This window comes from Leuciscus leuciscus, assembly GCF_965113295.1.
Source record: "Leuciscus leuciscus genome assembly, chromosome: 2".
Lineage (NCBI taxonomy): Eukaryota > Metazoa > Chordata > Actinopteri > Cypriniformes > Leuciscidae > Leuciscus > Leuciscus leuciscus.
The window spans coordinates 3960041-3982297 of NC_138726.1; the positions used below are offsets into that span (position 1 = coordinate 3960041).

Consider the following 22257-nt stretch of genomic DNA (forward strand, 5'->3'; position numbering starts at 1 on the left):
CAATCGGGGAGACGTGGAGGCAAAATGACAAAGTAATTAATCAGAATACTTAGCAAAAGTTTCTCCTGCTTCTAGCTCATGGACACCTCCTACTCACACTCTCCGTCTCTGCAAGTTTCGGAAGGGAATGATTCAGATTTCTCTTGGTACAGCTACTAGTAGATAGACGGGTTGCTCACGTCACATCTACGTCGTCAAGCTCAGTTTGAGTCTGCGCAGTACGCTCGACCATCAGGAAGTTAGTGCTTCTAATTGACTTCACTTGTCTCCGTTGAATCCAATGGGGTCGCTGTGTCCAGTTTATATACTGTCTATGAATGGGACGGCCCACGGACTCGTAGACTCTGCGAGCACGCGCAATTTAAGTCCACGAGACCGAAAGTCCGAATGAAGTGCGCCGTTTGGGACAGGGCTAATGATGGGAAATCAGTAACTATAACCATATATATAGATATACTGTACCTGAAGAGGGCGCTGTTACAGGCAGTGTAAGAAACAAAAGATCTGAGTGTGTGTGTGTGTTTGTGTGTGTGTGTGTGTGTGTGTGTGTGTGTGTGTGTGTGTGTGTGTGTGTGTGTGTGTGTGTGTGTGTGTGTGTGTGTGTGTGTGTGTGTGTGTGTGTGTGTGTGTGTGTGTGTGTGTGTGTGTGCACATATGATATGGCATATTGGGAAAAAAAATCGAATACCTTAAAGAAGCAGGAATTTGAGCTTGTCTCTCAGACGACAAGAACGACAATCATATTCCTAAATATATTCAGCATTGCAAAATAATGGACATTTGTGGACAGTCCATAATAGGGAAACATTATTGGTAAGAAAAGCTCTCTCTCTCTCTCTCTCTCTCTCTCTCTCTCTCTCTCTCTCTCTCTCTCTCTCTCTCTCTCTCTCTCTCTCTCTCTCTCTCTCTCTCTCTCTCTCTCTCTCTCTCACACACACAGTGCTGAAGTGAAGGGTTGTTTGTGTGGATGAAGGAACAGACCAGCTCCTGCCAGCTGCTGCCCAGTGTGACAGAGACAGGTGCACATTCATCACATAACACACACACACACACACACACACACACACACACACACACACACACGCATTCACACACACACACACACACACACACACACACACACACACACACACACACACACACACACACACACACAATGGAACGGAAGTGAATCAGTCAAAAACTAACTTTAGCTGGACAAAATAATTCTAGAGCTGCTGTAAAGCCAAGACAATATGTTACTTTAATTTCCTATCATCACTGTAAAGCTGCTTTGAAACAATTCACATAATTCCTTTATTGGACTTCCGAACTTTCCCCAAATCCTACAGACTTTCATTGAGGGGGTCAACACTATTGTACAATAACTCTTACAGAGTATTTAAGCTGTCTATCACTAGCAAAGCTTAGCAACTAGCCTAGGACAGCATGCTACAACATGCAAGCAATGTGTTAAAACCTGATAGCAACATGCTAAAACATGCTAGCAACTTGTTGAAACAGACTAACAACATGCTAATTAATGCGAGCAATGTGTTGAAAATTTTGGCAACATGCTAATGCATGTTAGAATTGTGTTAAAACATGCTATCAACATGCTAATTCATATTAGCAATGTGTTAAAACATGATAGCAAAATGCTAAAACATGCTAGCAACTTGTTGAAACAGACTAACAACATGCTAATTAATGCAAGTAATGTGTTGAAAATTTTGGCAACATGCTAATGCATGTTAGAATTGTGTTAAAACATGCTATCAACATGCTAATTCATATTAGCAATGTGTTAAAACATGCTAGCAATGTGCTAAAGCATGCTAGGATAATGTTAGCAATGTGTTTAAAAATGCTAGCAAAATGCTAAGACATATTAGCAATGTTTTAAAACTTACTAGCAACATACTTAGTCACGCTAGCAAATCTGCCAAAACATGCTAATTTATGCTAGCAATGTTTTACAACATACTAGCAATGCTAATACATGTTAGAATTTTGTTAAAACATATTAGCAAACATGCTAGCAATGTGTTAAAAACATGATAACAACGTTAAAGCATGTTAAGATAATTCTAGCAATATGCTAAAACATGATCGCAACATGCTTAAACATGCTAGCAACTTGTTAAAACATACTGGCAACATGCTATTTCACAGTAACAATGTTAAAACATACTAGCAACATGCTAATTCATGTTAACAATATGCTAAAAATGCTTGCAACATGCTAGGATTGTGATAAAACATGCTAACTTCATGCTAATTCATGCTAGCAATGTGGTAAAAAAATAAAAAGCTAGAAAAATGTTACAACATGCTAGGATCATGCATTTTACTTTCTCTGAGTAAAATCTTTAAACTGTAAGCTTTTGAAGTTATTCTAAACTTTCAGACCTGGCTTTGTCAAGCCAACATCAAAGTTTGTCCTGAAACTTTACTTTTCTGGTTCTTTTCATTGGAGGTGTATTCTTCTCATTGACTGGGTCATGTATTTTCTGGGGTGTGTGTTCATGCCATGGGAGAGTGTTGTGGGGGCTGGGCATGGGATCGCAGCCTCTTCACACACACATGTGCTGTCACTCAAGTCTGAGACACGAGGACTGAGAGACACAGAGTCTCACTGCAAACTTGGCTTCAGTCTTCACACACTGTTGCATCTCTAGTGCATTAGCGTTTGTCAGTGGTTTATTGGGTCAGAAGCCGATGATGAGGGCCGTGGCGGTACTGAGTGCAATACTGACCGTAGTGTGTCAGGTGAGTCGAGCTTTACTTCACTTATTAACGCAATGCTGAGGACTTTAAGTGTTATCCATTTCAGTTTTCAGTTGTACAGTGAAATTATAGCTCAATGCTAATATAATATTAAATAATCTGAGAGTTTGCAACCTTCTTTATAAGTAATGGGGGGTGATTACTTATGACAGTTTAAATAGTTTTGCTTTTTAAACTACTATGTAATATAATATTATGATATATATTATCGTTTGCTATAGGTTTTTGATATTATCTTTAATAATTACGGCACGAGCTGCTCAGCGCGATCAAATGTTAGAAGCTACTGTAATCAGATTATCATGGTTTGACATGGATCAGTTGTGGATTGCATTATTGTGCTTGCAACGCTTGATTTGCGTTAGTTTATCTTGTTGAAGTGGTTACAGTTTTGACCTTGCTTGGGTCACATCTGCTAAAATCATCTTTAGTGGTGTGTATGGTGTTTAATAATTGATTGTTAAGTTAGTCTTCAACTGGTTGAACTGGTTCTAGCCGTCAGATGTATTATCCAGTTGGTGGAAATGAATGATCTAAACACGTGTCAATTCTGACTAATTGAATGATGACAGATAATGAATAATAATAAGAAAAATACTGCTGGTTTGAAGCTTGTTTGATGTTACCGTTTCAAGGTCAAGTTACTAGATTAGATTACTAGTGTAATCATGAACACAACGAATGAGAATGCAAACAAAGCCGAATATTTGCCACAATCAATGATCTGAACTGTTTGGATTTGCTATGAGACACAGATTCTGAAATGAGAGATTTGTTCTGGAGTTGCTCTCGAGGCCGGACTTTTCATCATGCGATACATAAACAGCAATTCAAAATGAATTGAGCAATTCAAGAACAATTGCATTAAGTTGCTTTGGCTCTTTGATTTAAACCGACCCGTTTTCCCCAAAACATTAGCTATTATCATAGACTTAATTTAATTTTGCTCTTTCATAACATAGGATCAATTCATTTAAGGATCAACATTTCTTTAGGATAAATATAAATAGACAGTCCATGAAGAGCATAGGTCTATAAAATGAATGTGGATAGCATATCTCAGATTATTCAGTCCTTCGTCTATATTGAAATATCTGACTTTTCAAATCTTGCCCCTTTAAAAGCCCCTATATACTTCAAGTGAAGTCGAAGAACAAGGCGGCGTCATTCCGAACAAAATCAGGCCGAAATGAAGTTAATTTGGAGTTTGTTTCAGGAGTTCGAAACAGCTTGATAAAGCGAACTTTGCAGAAATGTTCACTCCGGCTGGTAAACGCCTCTGAACTCCTATTGGTCAGTGGTGATGATGTAATAGGTGGGTGTGGCTCTGAGGCTCCGCCTTCTTTGAGGTGTAAATCTTCTTCCGGTTCATTTCTTCTGTTCAGTCCATCGAGGTCAGACGCCAGTAAAACACATGAACACACTGGAGAGACGCTTTATAGTAGAAACTGAAGCTGTAATTCTGATTGAAAGTTTTTTCAATTTTTTTTTCATTTTGAATACTGTAAAGCTGCTGCTTCAAATCGATCTATTGTATAAAGTACTTTATATAAATCAATGTGACGTGACTTTACTGGAGAGCTGCTGCAAACAAAACACTCAGCTTGGTATTTATCTGACAAAATTATTTGACAAAAAAGGCAAAGAACAGCTACAGGTTTTATTTTACTGTAAAAAAAAAAAAAAAAAAAAAAAAGGGTCACAGGATACACATATACATATACAGATACACACAGGATACGCATATACACATATTGCATATGTCCGTAATTTCTTTGTATGACAGTCTTGCTAAAAATGATGTCAGCACAATTTGGTAGGTTTCATTGCCTAAATAAAACAATTGGTAACGCTTTAGTTTAGGCTCCAATTCTCACTATTAACTAGATGCTTATCAGCATGCATATTACTAGGATATTAGCTGTTTATTAGTACTTATAAAGCACATATTAATGCCTTATTCTGGACGACCATATTCTACATCCCTTAATCTTAAACTTAACTCCCTTACTAACTATCAATAATCAATTAGGAGTTAATTGAGGCCAAAGTCATAGTTAATAGTTAGTTAATAGAAATATATTCTAAAGTTTGACCAACCAATATGCAATATGCTCACAAAATCTGTAACAAATTTTTTATAATATTTAAATAAAGGGTAAAGATGTCATTTTTTATTTGTGCTGTTTTCTCACCGCTGTCATTTTTGCTGTGTTTATTGTGCATATTTACAAATTCATCTAAACACTGTATATTGGAGCCTTAAGACATTGTTAAGATCTCTTATATCTCTCTCAGGGTTAGTACCTAAGTTATTACCCAGTTATTGTAGTTACTATCATAAGTACAGTACAGGTATGTACATGGGGAACAGGACTGTAAAATAACGTGCAACCTTTTTTTCTTCTATTGGTGTAATTCTGTGAGAAACAATTCTGTGCACAACTGATGTAACAATTAAAGGGGTGGTTGATTATGATTTGACTTTTCTAACTTTAGTTAGTGTGTAATGTTGCTTTTTGATCATAAACAACATCTGCAAAGTTACGACGCTCAAAGTTCAAAGCAAAGGGAGATATTTGCTTTTACAGAAATCACTTTTTAAGAACTACAACAAACGGCTGGTAGAGACTACACCACATTCCTCCCGGGTTAGTGACATCACCAACCCTAGAATTTACATAAACCCGCCCCCGGAACACGATTTATAGATTATCATGACAGAATATGCTAATAACTAGAAGATATCTACACATAAGCTTCATAAATTCATCAACTAACCATTCAGAAATGTCCTGTTCTACATGTTGTCACTTCTTCTCGAGTCTCTCCATCTTTGTCCGACTCCAGTTTGAACATAAAAGGCTAAAAGTTTTTGACATTTTCAGTGCGTGTGTGTGTGAGGTAAAAGGACAGCAGCTCTTGAAGCTCCGCCCCCTGTGCCAGGAGCAGCAGCTCATTTGCATTTAAAGGGATACACACAAAACGGTGCGTTTTTGCTCACCCTCAAAAAGTGACAATTTTAACTTACTATATAAAAATATCTGTGGGGTATTTTGAGCTAAAACTTCACATACACACTCTGGCGACATCAGAGACTTATTCAACATCTTGTGAAAAGAGCATTATACCACTCCTTTAAGAGAGAGTGTGCAATACATGAAAATGATCACCGTTGGCCTTCGAAGTTTCCTCCACATCCTTGCCTGATGAATTGATAGTTTTCTTCTAATTCTGTTCTTCTTCGGTCGTCTGGCTCTTGAGACTCTGATAATGTTATTTAATTTGCTAAAAGTTTCTCAGGGAGTTAATCTCGGAGAGGCTTATGTCTCACTGAGAGCATTGAGCTTCACACATGCCTCTTCGAGGTCTTGCTAATGCGCAGCTGTTCCCAGATGCAGACTCAACCCTATTTGTCTGACATGGTGATCTTGTCGGTGGAAATAGGAGGTCAACGTTCCCAGGCCACGCAATGAGCAGAAACTGTTCATAAAGCAGCTGGTGAGAGTCAGTCATCCTGGAAATGTGTGTTTCTCCCAGTCCCACACATTCTGATACAATCCTAGATCAGGACACCGAGACGGGACGGCGTTCGCTGACGGTTATTACAGGGATTTCCGGTTTGAATTAGACATGACATGATGACAGCATTCTGGTTTGTAAGGGTTCAATGCCTCACATGTTCCTGGATGACATCGGGATACTGTAAAATAAACCAGAAACACTCACTAAAATCAAATAATTGAAAGAAAGAAAGAAAGAAAGAAACATACTGGACCTATTGAGGAATGAAATGACAGAACGTGTCCACCTGTGTGACCTCTGACCTCTCATCCAACCGGAGACACACAGCATCACACATGCAGAGATAAACTAGATGCCATTTTACCTCATCATACTGATTTATGAATTATGAGGTCAGTATATACAAGCTTGCCTTAACCCACAAATAATATCATATCCATATTCTCTCAATTAAGCGCGTTTAATACTGTACAGGAATCAATTATTTCAAATATATAAAGTTAATATCAATTACATTTTTGCAATTTATTACATAATGCACTTTAATATGTTGTTTAGTCTTTATGTACAGTACTGGCCAAAAGTTTGTTTTTATGACCCTAAAAGCTTGATTAAATTTTCAAAATATGAGGAAAATATTTCAAAAATATTTTAAATGTGAAGGAAAAACAAAAGAAGTCAAAAAATATTTTTAAAAAGTACAGCTACAGGTTTTATTTTACTGTGCAAAAAAAACAGAAAAGAAAAAAAAGCGTTACTTCTCTCTCTCTCTCTTTCTTTCTTTCTTTTTTGTTGTTGTTGCATATGTTCATCATTAATTTGTATGGCAGCCTGGCCAAAAACAATATCGGCACAATTTCATTGCGTTATTTTCAAAAATAAAAGAATTGTCACACTTTAGTTTAGTCTCCAAATCTCACTTGTTGCTTATTAGCATGAATATTACTGGAATATTAGCTGTTTATTAGTACTTATAACACACATATTAATGTGTTATTCTTCATGACATCCCTTAATCCTAAACTTAACAACTACCTCAATAACTAACTATTAATAAGAAATTAGGAGTTTATTGAGGCAAAAGTTATGGTTAATAGTGAGAATTGGACCCTATAATCTAAATGTGATGGAAAAAATCACAACTATGCAATATGATTACAAAATCTGTACCATATTTTGAATAATATTTAAATAAAGATGTAATTTTCCCTACAGGCCGGACAACACTTTCAGCCACTACTGTATAACTAAATAAAACACACACACACACACACACACACACACACACACACACACACACACACACACACACACACACACACACACACACACACACACACACTGTAAAAAGTGATCAGTTCCAATTAAGCATGAAGTTTACAGACACACACACACACACACACACACACACACTCACACACACACACACACACACACACTAAAACTAGTCCAGAACTCTGTATGTGTTCCACCTAATGTGTTCCACACTCGCTCCTGTTTCTTCTCCTCTTCAGAAATGTAGTGTATCTGATTGTGTTAGTCACGCCGAGGCTCGGACCAGCTGACCCTGCCGTGTGTGTGTGTGTGGAGCTTTAGGAATGTCTTACTCTGGTAAAAGTTGAGCTAAACTGGGTTAGATGTGACACAGAGAGCAACAACTGTGAACTGGAATGTTTTTTCCCCAAAGCACTAACAGACACAAAGGTTGCATGTTTCTTGGACGTTCATGAAACTGTCCTGAAATAAAGCGCATGTTTTTTGTTGGAGAGTTGAATGTGAGGTTGCCAGAAAGCCTGTGATCGACACCTGTTGTCTCTGTGGTTCAGACTGTAGGGTATTTTCAGATCAGTGCTTCCCCTGAGCAAATGTTTTCACATACGGCTCTGGAGACACACTGGAGGATCAGATTTCTCTCAGATTTGAAGTTACACTTTGTTTCGATGCTCCACTTTAGACATTCTGCTAACTATAAGTAACTTTCATGTCAACTAGCAGTCATTAGTAGATGGACCATCACAATAAATTTGGTTTTTGAAGTCCCCCTGTGGTGAAAATCCAGCTTTTAATGTAGTTTATATGTCTATGTGGTGTTTTTAATATGCTTTAAGACAAACCATGTGTAAATTCATAAGTCGACAGCATTGCTGAGTATTTCCTCCTTAAAACTGCAGTGAACCAAAGTCTTTGAAATCGCTGGTGTTTCTGACGTCACAAACTACCTTGTAACCAATCAGATCAACGTGTGATCGTCAACCAGTGGATCTCTGAGCTGAGTGAGTGAGTGGAGGCGGGGCTCATTTGCATATTCATAGAACCACGTATACTAAATGAGGGAAGCGTGTCGAGTTACATTCAAAATGTCTTAAGGCATGAAGAATTTTTTCAAGAAAATAAAAACCTTTTAAATATGTCATTTTGGTGATCAATTTTATGGGATAAAATGACTGACTTCAGGGGGACTTTAAAATCCTTATGAGAAACAAAAGCGGAAGAATTTGAGTTCATATTACATTTTTATTTGCAGACTGGAAAATCTGAAACATTGAGAGATGTGAGATCACTGGGTCTTTTTCTGAGGAAGGCAAAAGTCTCCATTTAATTTAATCTCACTTTTTCTCTCTGTATGCGGACCGTCCAGGGAGTTAGTGATGCCGAGTATAAAAAGCTCATATTAAACACCAACTTAATAAAAGAACCGAGGATGTACAGACACTCATGCATGTCCTAAATGAGGTGAAGAAGTGCATTAGCAGACACTCATAAAAGCTCTATGGGTAAATGATAAGAGAAGTAGCCGAATGTGCAGCTCTGTTAAAGACATCAGGAGACCTCCAGTAAATCCCACCCAGAACACAACACAACACACTCATTTCAGTCTCAAATATCCAACCCCACACGAGTATTCTGTTAAACGGTATTATATCAGTATTAGGGCTGTCTTGTGATGATTATTATTATTTTTTAAATCGAATTAATCCCATGATTACTTAACTGAATTAATCGCACATCAATCTTGGCTCGATGTGCAATTCATTCAGAAAGATCATTTAAAATAATTGTATTGTAAATAATTTATTGTGTTAGATGAGAAAAGCTTTAGAAAGAAATATTTTGATTCAACATAGAATGTATTACACATCGGGCCCTATTTTAACGATCTAAGCGCATGGTCTGAAGCATACTGCGCAAGTTCACTTAGGGCGTGTCCGAATCCACTTTTGCTAGTTTCGACAGGAAAAATGGTCGGCGCTCCCGGTGCATGGTCTAAAAGGGTCATCTCTATTCTCTTAATGAGTAATGGATGTGTTTTGTCTCTATTCTCTTAATGAGTAATGGGTGTGTTTTGGGATTTACAGGCGTTAAACCAATCCGAGTCTCATCTCCCATTTTCCCTTTAAATGCCAGTTGCGCTCGCGCCATGGCAGATTCGCTATTTACATGACGGAATTTGATAGTGGAAAGACCGAACGCGTCTCCAGAGCGCAAACGGATCTGCTCGTGCGTGAGGTTAAAGCTGTGAGTGTGTGTGTGTGTGTGTGTGTGTGTGTGTGTGTGTGGTAAAAGTGCGCAAGCAGAACCTCTACAGGACAAGCCGGATTCCACCATATCTTTATGTACACAATAATAATCTTTTACATTGTAATCCTTTTAACTTTAATATTTGGCATGTTTGTGTGCTGCTGTGCGTCCCTGTGTGTTTAATAAGCAGAGTGTGTGTTTAATAAGCAGAGTGTACGCGCGTTGTGGACCCGCCTTTAGGCGCACATTACTAACGTGCTCATTAAAACAAATTTTTTTTTAAAAAGTGCGCCATTGACTTTAGACCAGGTTTCAGTCGGTCAATGGCTCAGTCTATTTCTGTTGCCTCAAAATAGCAACGTGCCAACAATGCGCCAGAACACACACTCGTTCTCAGACCAGCAGCCCATTGGCACACAAATCGTGCTTGGTGCTAGGGCCCATATACTTTTAAGGCTGTAATATGGCCATAAAAATAAAAATCCAGAAGCTGTTTAATGCAGCTCACAGGTGACATGAATATGAATAAAAAATGTAATAATACTCTATATCAAGCTAAAACTGCCAGTAGGTGATGACAAGTCTGGGTCTTAATGAGCGAGTCATTGAATTATTCATTCAACTAATTCATTCAAATGGCTGATTCATTCTGGAACTTGACAAGTGACCTTTTTTATGGTCACTGAATCGATGACTCATTCGATTAATTAAAAAACGCGGATTCATTCAGTAACAAAATTCATTCATGCTGTCGTGATGAAGCCTTGATTCCTGCTCCAGCTGCATTATAACACTCGTATAGTGTTTGTGTGTGTCTCGACAGTTACAAATAAAGCCACAATAAGCTCATGGAGCGAATTTGTCAATCATCTTGATGGATGACGCAGAGGAAACGCTGACCAATAAGAGGACAGTTGTACTCACATGTGACTTGCGTGAACACATTTCGGTATGCTTTGAAAGGTTGCCTTGTGAAAGCGAACCGAACCAAGAAGAAACTGCAACATTGTAACAAATTAAGTCCCTGTTTCAGAACAAAACAAACGATCTATAGATGTGAAAACGCCCTAAGACTTCTCATAGGTACATCAGTCTAATCTGATTCAGAAAAGTAACACTGATTACCAGTCTTGCCACATGCAGTTGGCCTTGGAATACCAGAGTAAACACTTTAGACTGAGTGTAATGTAGTACTACACTCGCAGAACAGAGAATCCGGGCGGCTCTAAGATTAGTGTCTCTAACAGGGTCTGAGCATTCCTGTAATGTCCAGCATTCTGCATCAGGAAACACTTCCACCGAAGCACGAGGACTATCTCAGCCACTGCTGCTATTTAGGATTCTTATATGGTGATGAATTATTATTGCATTCTTAAAGGGGTGGTTGATTATGATTTGACTTTTCTAGCTTTAGTTAGTGTGTAATGTTGCTGTTTGATCATAAACAACATCTGCAAAGTTACGACGCTCAAAGTTCAAAGCAAAGGGAGATATTTGCTTTTACAGAAATCACTTTTTAAGAACTACAACAAACGGCTGGTAGAGACTACACCACATTCCTCCCGGGTTAGTGACATCACAAACACTAAAATTTACATAAACCCCACCCCCTGAACACGATTTATAGATTATCAAGACAGAATATGCTAATCGGTGACTAGAAGATAGTTAACTCCACATAAATTCATCAGCTAACCATTCAGAAATGTCCTGTTGCTTTATTATGTTGTCACTTCTTCTTGAGTCTCTCCATCTTTGACTCCATTGACATCATCTGACTCCGGTTTAAACATAAAGGGTTAAAAGTTTTTGACATTTTCAGTGCATGTGTGTTTGAAGTAAAAGGACATGAGCTCTTGAAGCTCCGCCCCCTGTGCCGGGTGCAGCAGCTCATTTGCATTTAAAGGGACACACAAAAACGGTGTGTTTTTGCTCACCCTCAAAAAGTGACAATTTTAACATGCTATATAAAAATATCTGTGGGGTAAAACTTCACACACACACTCTGGGGACATCAGAGACTTATTTTACATCTTGTGAAAAGGGCATTATACCACCCCTTTAAGTGGGTCGCTTTCTAAATGCCTGTTCACATCAAGGAAGATGAATATAGCGATAAAAATATAGTTCTAAAAATCATTCTAAATATAAAAGAATAGACGAGTATACAACACAATCATAACGATAACGGCACAGAGAAACGATATTGTTGGAGTCACTCTAGAATTTTTTTTTTCCAGCTGATGAACGCTAAAACATGAATATGAATGAAAAATGAAATGATACTCTGTATGAAACTAAAACTGCCAGTAGGTAGCGGCAAGTCTCTGTCTTAATGAGTGAGTCATTGAATCATTCACTCAACCAATTCATTCAAACGGCTGATTCATTCAGGAGCGAGGCAAGTCTTTATGAATGAGTCACTGAATCGATGACTCACTTGATTCGTTCAGTCATGAAACACGGCTGTGTGTCGCTCAGAGACGCACATCAGTTCTGCTGTGGCTTTGTTTAGAAAGACATTGAGCAAAAACAGACAATATTGTGTCTAAAATGTAATGCAATGTTAACTTCTGGTTTATTGAACTGTTGTATAAAATAAAATAAAAAATGTTTATCACATACAAAAAAATAGCACTCTAGCACTCTGGTGATATTGCTCAACTAAATCATATGATATAAATATAAGACAAAACCCTGTATGGGGCTTTTTATTACCCTCATATCTTGAATTTAGTGGCATTTTAACCGCATTCTAATAGGCTTCATCATGCAGTCAGTCGTTGCCCTGCATCATGTTCGTCACTTTACTGAATGTAATGGAAGATGACGTACAGGTCTGGGCGGAGTCACGGTGCGATAAAAGCATTAATAATTTTAACTCATTATTTTTTCCATAATTAATCGCACCAAATGAATGTATTAAATCGACAGCCCTAGTCAATATATATAGACTAATAGAAAATAATGATATCGTTGGAATCGCTTTCAGAACGATTTTCTTCCAGCTGATGAACGATAAAAACATTGACAGCCAATCAGAATCATTACTCGTGTGGACGCTAATATAGTTATCATTATAGTTATTGTTTTTGGTTGTGAACGGGCCTTTAGACTTTTTGTCCCCAAGTTTGTCTTTATTGAGTACTTTATTTTAGAATTGCAACATAATACATGGTTTAAAAAAAAGAAGGTTGCCGCTAAAAGTTAAAAGCTTTAAATCATGTGAAACCAAATACCTTTGTGAAAAAGAAAGTACACTTTAGAATACTTTTAAAAAGAGTACTTAATAATATATTAATACTTATTACAGAAATGATATACTTGCATGCAAACTGAATGTAATGTTTTCTGACAATTGATCACGTTAACTGCAGTTAAATGAAAATCTATTATAGTTTTAATGTATAATAAATGCAATTAGTTGAACTTAAAGGTATAGCAGAGGATCTTTCCAAATTTTAGATAAGACCCGCCCTCTCCACTTTTTGAAAAGTTTGATTGATTCACCAGAATGATTGACAATTAGGAGGACCAATAGTATAGGTTACCCACCAGGAAGTAAAACATCCTCCGCTATACCTTTAAGTGTGTTTTTTTGACCCACCTAAGCAGGACTTAAGTACATCTTTATCATAATATAAATATAATTACTTATATTGTCTTTGAAATGTGGTTCAAGTGTACAGCCGGTAAACTAAAATATACTTTAATGTAATTTCTAGTGAAACTTGTACATCTTGTATTTAAATATATTTGTAATTAAATCTCAAGTACACTACAAGTCCTTGTAGTTTCATAAATCAGTCTTGGTCCACGGTGAGAATGTTTCATTGTGTCGGTGTGTGTGAGAACTCTGTCACCACGGGTGGAATTTTGTCACTAAAGCACGTTTAGCAGCTGACCTCTGACCTCTGACCTCTGTCAGGTGCAGTAAACTAAAACGTGTTTCAGAGCGACAGCCGACAGACCATGAGTGGAGAAAACTGAGCCTGTTTCCCCACTGAACAGCTGCATGAGTGTGTGTGTGTGTGTGTGTGTGTGTGTGTGTGTGTGTGTGTGTGTGTGTGTGTGTGTGTGTGTGTGTGTGAGAGATCAAAATTACAAAATTCAATACAAGTTCTTGACACATTTCTTTTACACATTTTCACATTCTGTAAGTTTAAATTGAAACATAACAATAATTTAAATAAAAAGAAACAAAAAAAAGAAGCTTAAAAATAAAGGGTCTCACAAACGTATGTTAAATTCATTTAGGAGAGATACTAAATAAATTAAATACATTTTTTCTAAATAAATTTTAAAGGCTGTTTTAAAATGAGCAAAATTGGGTTTTGAGTTTCTCCGTTTAGTTTGATGAATATAACATTTTCCTGTCGTCGTACTTCTGTGGGGCATATTTGGCGTGTGTGTGTGAGACGCCCTCTGGTGTTCAGATGGAGCATCATTTACTGCCGATCACAGAGCCGTGCTTCACTGACAAGCTGCGCATAAAATAATCGCAGCCTTTGCCAAATCGCGTGCGGTTTCATTTCGATTAATCGTGCAGCCCTATAGGCGCGTAGTGTTTCTTTACAAAGTGACATCGCCATCTACTGGCCTGACAGCAGAATACAATGTTTTTAGTTGTTTTTATGGATTCGTTTGAACAGGTATCGTTTTGACAACGCTGTCGTCTGAACGTGAAAACTTTTCTGTTTCCGTTGTCGTGTGACAACCTTTGAAATCCGTTTTGAGGTCCCAAATATGCTGTTGTCAGGTAAATGAATGGTCAAAACGCACCAGTTTTCTGTGTTTATCTGAATATCCTCTCTGAGCCCCTCTATAGCAGACAGCAAGCCAAATCCGTTTACCACTTACGCTAAGATTAAACGTGTGTTAAAACGTTAAAACGTGTGTTACAACTAGTTTTCCATGTTTAGTTGAAAATGGTGTTGCGTTAACAGCCCCTTAAAGCTGCTGTAGACTGTGTGTGTGTGTGTGTGTGTGTGTGTGTGTGTGTGTGTGTGTGTGTGTGTGTGTGTGTGTGTGTCGCTGAAGAGCCTCCAGAGTCTGATCACTGTGTGTGTTTTGTAACAGGTGAAGTCGAGCGATCTGAACCCATGGAGACTCAGGAGCGCTGGTCCACTGGTCAGGGTGAAGAGAGACTGGGTCATCCCACCCATCCGAGTCTCAGAGAACGGCAAACAGCTCCCTGAAGACCTGGTCCAGGTAAACCAGCAACCCGCATTAGTTCCTCACTGTAGACCTGGAAAACACACTTCACAAGTTAATAATTGTAAACTAATTGATATTGAAGCTTGTTTTCGCCACAGAATAAAAAATACAAATTATCTCACAATTCTGGCTTTTTTTCTCACAATTGCGAGTTGACAATTGAATTGCGTGATATAAAGTCAGAATTGCGAGATGTAAAGTCAGAATTGGTTGATCTAAAGACAAAATTGAGTGATGTAAAGTCAGAATTGCGTGATATAATGACAAAATTGAGTGATGTAAAGTCAGAATTGCGTGTTATAAAGTCAGAATTGCAAGAAAAAAACTCTCAACTCTCAATATAAAATCACGAAATTGTGACTTTATATCACGCAATTCTGACTTTACATCACGAAATTGTGACTTTATATCACGCAATTTTGTCTTTATATCACTCAATTCTGACTTTATATCACGCAATTTTGTCTTTATATCACTCAATTCTGACTTTAGATCACGCAATTTTGTCTTTATATCACGCAATTCTGACTTTAGATCACGCAATTTTGTCTTTATATCACGCAATTCTGACTTTATATCAATCAGTTGTGAGATTAAAAGTCGCAATTATCTTTAAAAATATTTTATTCTGTGGCGGAAACAAGCTTCCATAAATTGGATGTCAATGTCTTTTTGAAAATATAACTATCCAGTGATGTAGTTTGTACTTTTATGAGAGTATTATATTCATATTATAATGGCTAAGAACAATGGGGTTTTCAAATAAATAAAAATCTGAATTAGATTGACAGCATCAACAGACACACTACATACAACAAAACGTTGGAACACAGTATAATCTATATACCTGAATTGATATAGATGCTATTAAATGTAGTTCTTAAATGCACCACAGGGCATGTTGCTCCATTTTAAACCTCAATTCACGTAAACCGTCCAAACAAACCGACTGGTTACACACACATGGTAGTCTAAATACCTCAATACCTAAATACCTGTAAGTCTCAACAGACAGACTGTGTACCATATGGCTTTAACATGTTCCATGTCCACTCCTGCAGATTAAATCAGACAAGGTTTTCACCGGAGAGGTGATATACAAGCTGGAGGGACCCGGGGTTGACCAGGACCCCAAAGGCCTCTTCGAAATTGATGATAAAACAGGATGGATCAAGAGCAAAATGCCACTGGACAGGGAAAAACACAAGAGTTTTAAGGTAAACATGTTTGATTTATGTAAACATTAGGGATGCACGATATATCGGCCACCATATCGGTATCGGCCGATATATGTTTATTTTTTCAATGTTATCGTTATCGGCCCGATAAGAAGATTTGGCTGATATATAAAAGCTCATTAATAATTGATTATTTACTTCAGCTGAGACGCTTCAGATGTGCACTGTTCACCATGATGGTTTTTATTTGTTTGAAATATGATTGAAATCACTTCAAAAAAGGAAAATACAGTAAAATCTGTCATATCGGCTGCATACAATTATCATGAGAACATTATGATTGTGTGTTTGGGACATGGCTTTAATGGTGAAACTTTTGTTTATGTAATCAGACTCTCAAAAATTATATAAAATTTGGATTTTAGATTTATCGGACAATATATCGGTTATCGGCTTTCAAATATAAAGAATTATCGGTTATCGGTATCGGCCAAAATCTTTATATGGGTGCATCCCTAGAAAACATTTTCATCTAAAAGTCAAATTTGTATTGCCTGTGTGTGAACAGCTTGTATCGAAACTTAAAAAACTAGACCATCCCTGACTTGGGACGTTTTTCCTGGGAAAATCCAAAGGATGTGACGTTTACGCACGTTATGTTCAGGATAATGCGCAAAGAGCTGTTCTGTACTGTAATGTCCATGTGTCATGCAAAGAAAAGGGATTCACTCCAACTACAATCTCACACAGTCAGATCTTTATCGTCTATAGTCTCAGATATACTTTATAATCAAACTATCATAACAGTGTAATATTAACGACCTCATCTGTCGACATGATGAATCTCAGAGCTCCACATCTCTATGATCAGATGCTTTCTGAACTGCTGATTTCTCACCGCTGTTTATTTTGTTATTGAGAGGAAAGCAAATATTTACATATTCATCTATTCATCTAAACGTCGCTCGGGATGTTTGCTACCAGTCTAGCACTGCAAAGGTATTTCCAACTTCTTTTTACTTCAGAGGAAAGAAGGAAAATAACTCCGCTGTGAGTATACGAGGGCTTTGAATCACGTACGTAATGCGAGTGTGAGAAATAACCTGCAGTTCACCTAACAGCCACCGGTGTCGCTAATAACAAGGGTTTCTGAATTCTACATTGAGCCCCTTTCTTTCTATTACATTGTTCATAATCCTGATACAGTTTTTTTCCCAGATTTAAATGAGATTACAGATTTACAGTGTGGTCTCAGACATACTTGATGAATCATGTGATATCTCTGAATAACTCTGTGTAATATATGTGTAATATCCTCAGCTCAAAGCCTTTGCTCTCTCACCAAGCGGAGAGCGACTGGAAAGTCCCACAACCATTGAGATCTACGTTCTCGATCAGAACGACCACAGGCCTGAATTCACCCAGAAGGAGTTCATTGACACCATCCCCGAGTTCTCTGGTCCAGGTAACGTGTACAATAAATATTTGAACAAATATTTTATGTGGAAAAAAACCCTCAATGCAATGAATAGTTCACACAAAAATTGACCTTAAACCATGTAGGATTTTTATTGTCAAATCAAGTTATTTAGCACAATGCCTAGGCTGTTCATTTCCATGTTCCACGTTCATGTTAAAAATGATACAAATCTTGTTCACACTTCAACATACTTAAAAAAAAAGAGTATTTATGACGGAAATAATATGCTTTGAACGAATATACTTCATTGCAGTGTTCAGACACTTAACTTAAATGAATTAAGGTTTACATTCAAATTCAATGCAGTTAGTTGAGCATAAGAGTGTTTTTGACTCACTTAAGTTTTACTTAAGTACTTCTTTATTAGTAATTTCATAATTACTTATATTGTGTCTTAAATAAGGTTTCCACAATTATAAAAACAATGATTTAAAATGTACTTTAAAGTTGACATTATTACAAAGTGCACTTTAAAAGTGAACTTAAGTGTGTTAAGAAACAGTCAGGAAACAAACTCTCTTTAAGTGCTTTATTTTGCTAATACATTTGCTAGCAGGGCCATAACCATTCAGAAAAATTACATTTACATTTACGCATTTGGCAGACGCTTTTATTCAAAGCGACTTACATTGCATTTCAAGGTACACATTTACATTCTTATCAGGTCTTGCTTTCCCTGGGAATCGAACCCATGACTTTGGTGTTGCAAGCGCCAACGCTCTACTGTGTGAGCTATAATGCTATAATGCTACAATGTACAAACAGCTCGCCAATGTCACAACACAACTAAACAACTAAAGTGTTGATCTGTTCCTACAAAACTATGGACTATGACACACAAGTCATATATATATATAATATATAATATAATTTTATAGTACTTGTTTGCCCTTTTTTTGGAGCTTGGCAGTCATGGTGACTATTCACTTTCATTGTATGAAAAAAGAAATGTCTGGACAGTCTGTTAAATATTTTTACTTTTGTATTCTATGGAAGAAAAATGTGACGATGATTATTAGAGGATGACATGAATTAGATGCATGAATGGAAGTATCATGGTGCGTGTCGGTCAAAAATGACAGATTTTTTTTATTTTTAATAAAATGATTGTACAATGTTGTAGTTCGATAATATTTTTTATTTAATATTTTGTGTTTTAGGGTATTTTATGGTACTAAATTATATTTATGCAGTAGTTATAATCCATTTATTCACTTTTTGAGCATAGCCATGAAAATGAAATTTCCAAATTGAACTTTCATAAATCTTGATTGCTTTGAAGCAACAGACTGAAGTTTGGTCTCTTTTTAAAGACAACTCATGGCGAATTATTGCTGAAGTGAAAAAAGTTTATAAAAGTGAACGAAAAAAAGTCATAAAATGTTACATTTATTGTTATGAAAAATGCACAAAAATAAAAATTTTCATTTTTATATGTAATATATTTTCCAAAAAGATGTTGTACACTAAAACTGTGAGAAAATCAAAGTTGTGTTCCAAATTTGAGCTTGATATCTCAAAAAATGAGCTTTCAGTCAGATTGTGTTCGGCTGCAGTACCAAACGCGTACACTAGATGAAGTTCGTCTCACATTCATTTTCAATGCACTCATTGTTTACCACAAACAATACAAGTGTGACTATTTTTTTCCAGGACCATTTAACCTTTTCCAATCATGTCCATTATTTTTGTTCACACAGCAACTTCTAAAACAAAACGTAAAAACTTTTGGTCAAAAATGACTCTTGTTGTGTGTTTGTGTGTGATCAGGAACGTCAGTGATGCAGGTTACAGCCGTAGATCTGGATGATCCACTGACGGATAACGCCGCTCTGAGCTTCTCCATCACTGCGCAAGAGAGTATCCCTCCTCACAGCGTTAACAAGACCATGTTCGGCATTAACAACAAAACTGGAGTCATCTACATACGAGATGTGGGACTAGACAGAGATGTGGGGTTACTTCTGTCTCTTATGAACAGCATTAGGGGTGTAATGATGCCCTCATGTCACGATTCGATACATATCACGATACTGAACTCACGATACGATATTATTGCGTTACTCCAAGACATATGATAAAAGGTTAACATATGATTAAAATGCTAAATTTGGTATTACATTGTGTGTGTAAATGAATAGGCTTGGACTTGGTGCTGAAACCCAAAGCACAGGACAATAGAGACACCAGAATAACAATATTCATGATTCTGAAGCTGAAAACACAGAATTATTGTAGATGAATATGTTTGCACTCTTTCACTGACTAGATATATTTAAAATAATGTCGGCCACTTTTTACTGGTATCAAGACATTTGGCATTATCAGAAAACACAAATATTCCCTCATTGCATTATTATACATTATATTCAACATTATATATAGCAGTTTATTGTAGTTCTGACACGAAAACTCTGAAAACTTGAATTTTTTCCTCACACAGTAATTTTCATTTTGGGTGAACTATCCACGATACATATTGTTGCATGTTAGTATTGCGATATATTGTGACATGATATATTGTTCCACCCCTAAACAGCTCAGAATGATTTGAAAGTCTGAAGGAAAGCAGCGTGAACATGAACCCTGTTGTGTTGTCAGGTGGTGCAGTCCTTCAGGCTTCTTCTTCAGGTCGCTGATATGTCAGGAATGGGTCTAGCCTCCACTGGTCGAGCCATCATTCACATCTCTGACATTAACAACCACGCTCCCAGATTCCAGCCCAGCGTGGTACGAGACCGACTGAAAACATGCACAGTCTGTGATGTTCAATTACAGAAACATCCTCACTTTAGAATCCTATCTTAATGTTTGGTAACCCTGGCCATTTCAGTAAGGACCTCATTTGTGCCCCTGGCCCACAAAACCAGTCTCGAGTCGCACGGGTATATTTGTGGCAATAGCCAACAATACATTGTATGGCTCAAAATTATCAATTTGTCTTTTATGGCAAAAATCATTAGGATATTAAGTAATGATCAAGTTCCATGAAGATATTTTGTAAATGTCCTACCGTAAATATATAAAACATTTATTTGTGTGAGTGAATGCAGCACAATCGCCAACATAAATGAACAACTTTAAAGGAGATTTTCTCAATGTTTTGATTTTTTTGCACCCTCAGATTCCAGATTTACAAATAGTCATATCTCGGCCAAATATTGTCCTATCCTAACAAACCATACATCAATAAAACACTTATTTATTCAGCTTTCAGATGATGTATACGTCTCAATTTCAAAAAATTGACCCATGTGACTGGTTTTGTGGTCCAGGGTCACATTTAGGACAAAAGCTATTACAAAATGACATTTCCTAAGTGCATAATCTTATCTTAACTACATATAGGAAAAGGGTATTACAGAAGCATCCTAACTCCACACAAAAATCCTAAAAAGTGTATTAACTTTAGGACAATTCTTTTCTTTTCTGTTTTTTTTATAAAAAATGTTTTCTTCAATTTTTATAAAACATTTTTTGCACAGTCTGTGATGTTCATCCGATCTGTTTTCTGAGCTGTTGTTCCAATTTTGTGACTGCAGTACAACATGAATGCAATGGAGAACAAGCTTCTGGCGGAGGTGGGCCGGGTCAACGCCACAGATAAAGACCAGAGAGGGGGAGAGAACTGGAGGATTAAGTACACCATCAGAAAGGGAAATCCTTTAGGAAACTTTGCCATCCGCACAGACCCAGTCTCCAACCAAGGCATCATTTCTGTGGTTAAGGTGAGATTACTGACACCAGTGAAGACTGTGGTTCATCATACACACTTAAAAATACAGGTTTTTCACAGCAAAAGAACCATTTTGGGTTCCCCTAAAGAACCTTTCAGTGATCAGTTCTTAAAGTCCCTCTGTGGTGGAAATCCAGCTTTTAATGTTGTTTATACAGTGGTGTAGTCTAGTTTTTTTGTAGTGAGTATACTGTGATAGAAAACAAAAAAAAAGAAGAAGAAAAAAAGATTTTTAAACCGTTACATTTGAACATTTTCGTGCTGAGAAACTGCTGGTAAAAGACAAAAAATATATAATTTTTTATAATAATTTTACATATCTTTCTTATTCCTTCCTTATAACTCAGGAAGGAAATAAAGTACATTTGAAGTTCCCCTACATGTGAGCTGCATCTGGATCATATTTTGTGGTGATTGCATAAAGTAATTAGCCTGGGAAAACCCAGACAACTTCCGGCAAATTTAGATTTACTCTGCAAGTAGTCTGGCAAAGAGCTCATTCAAGCCCATTTCTAATCCGTCGAAATCACGGCTCCAATCAGAAACGTTGAGGCGGGCTTTACACGATGACGATCGCTCTGATTGGTTTTAGGTCTATCCAATTGCGCCCAGAGGCATTTGAGCGACGTCCGTTGGTGAAGCGCACTCAACTTTTAAATGCATTATTATTAGGGATGGGCGATACCACTTATTTTGTTTTCGATACGATACCGATACTTTCAAGGCCAGTACCGCCGATATCGATACCAATATGATACCTCTAAACTGAACTTTAAAATTTTAAAATTTCTTAAATGATTGAATTACTAAGATTAAAATGGGTAATGACACCC

General features: G+C 37.1%; 1 protein-coding gene across 1 annotated transcript in view; it reads left to right on the plus strand.

The window, feature by feature from the left end:
* The first annotated feature begins 2600 nt into the window (after positions 1-2600).
* The window catches only part of cdh15 (cadherin 15, type 1, M-cadherin (myotubule)), a 32371-nt gene continuing 12714 nt past the window's right edge, over positions 2601-22257 (plus strand). The window contains exons 1-7 of the mRNA XM_082160934.1: positions 2601-2751; positions 14893-15024; positions 16092-16247; positions 17529-17673; positions 19459-19640; positions 20290-20418; positions 21231-21416. Of these exons, the coding sequence (XP_082017060.1) occupies positions 2701-2751; positions 14893-15024; positions 16092-16247; positions 17529-17673; positions 19459-19640; positions 20290-20418; positions 21231-21416 (981 nt within the window). The 5' untranslated portion in view covers positions 2601-2700. The remainder of the gene's footprint in view (positions 2752-14892; positions 15025-16091; positions 16248-17528; positions 17674-19458; positions 19641-20289; positions 20419-21230; positions 21417-22257) is intronic.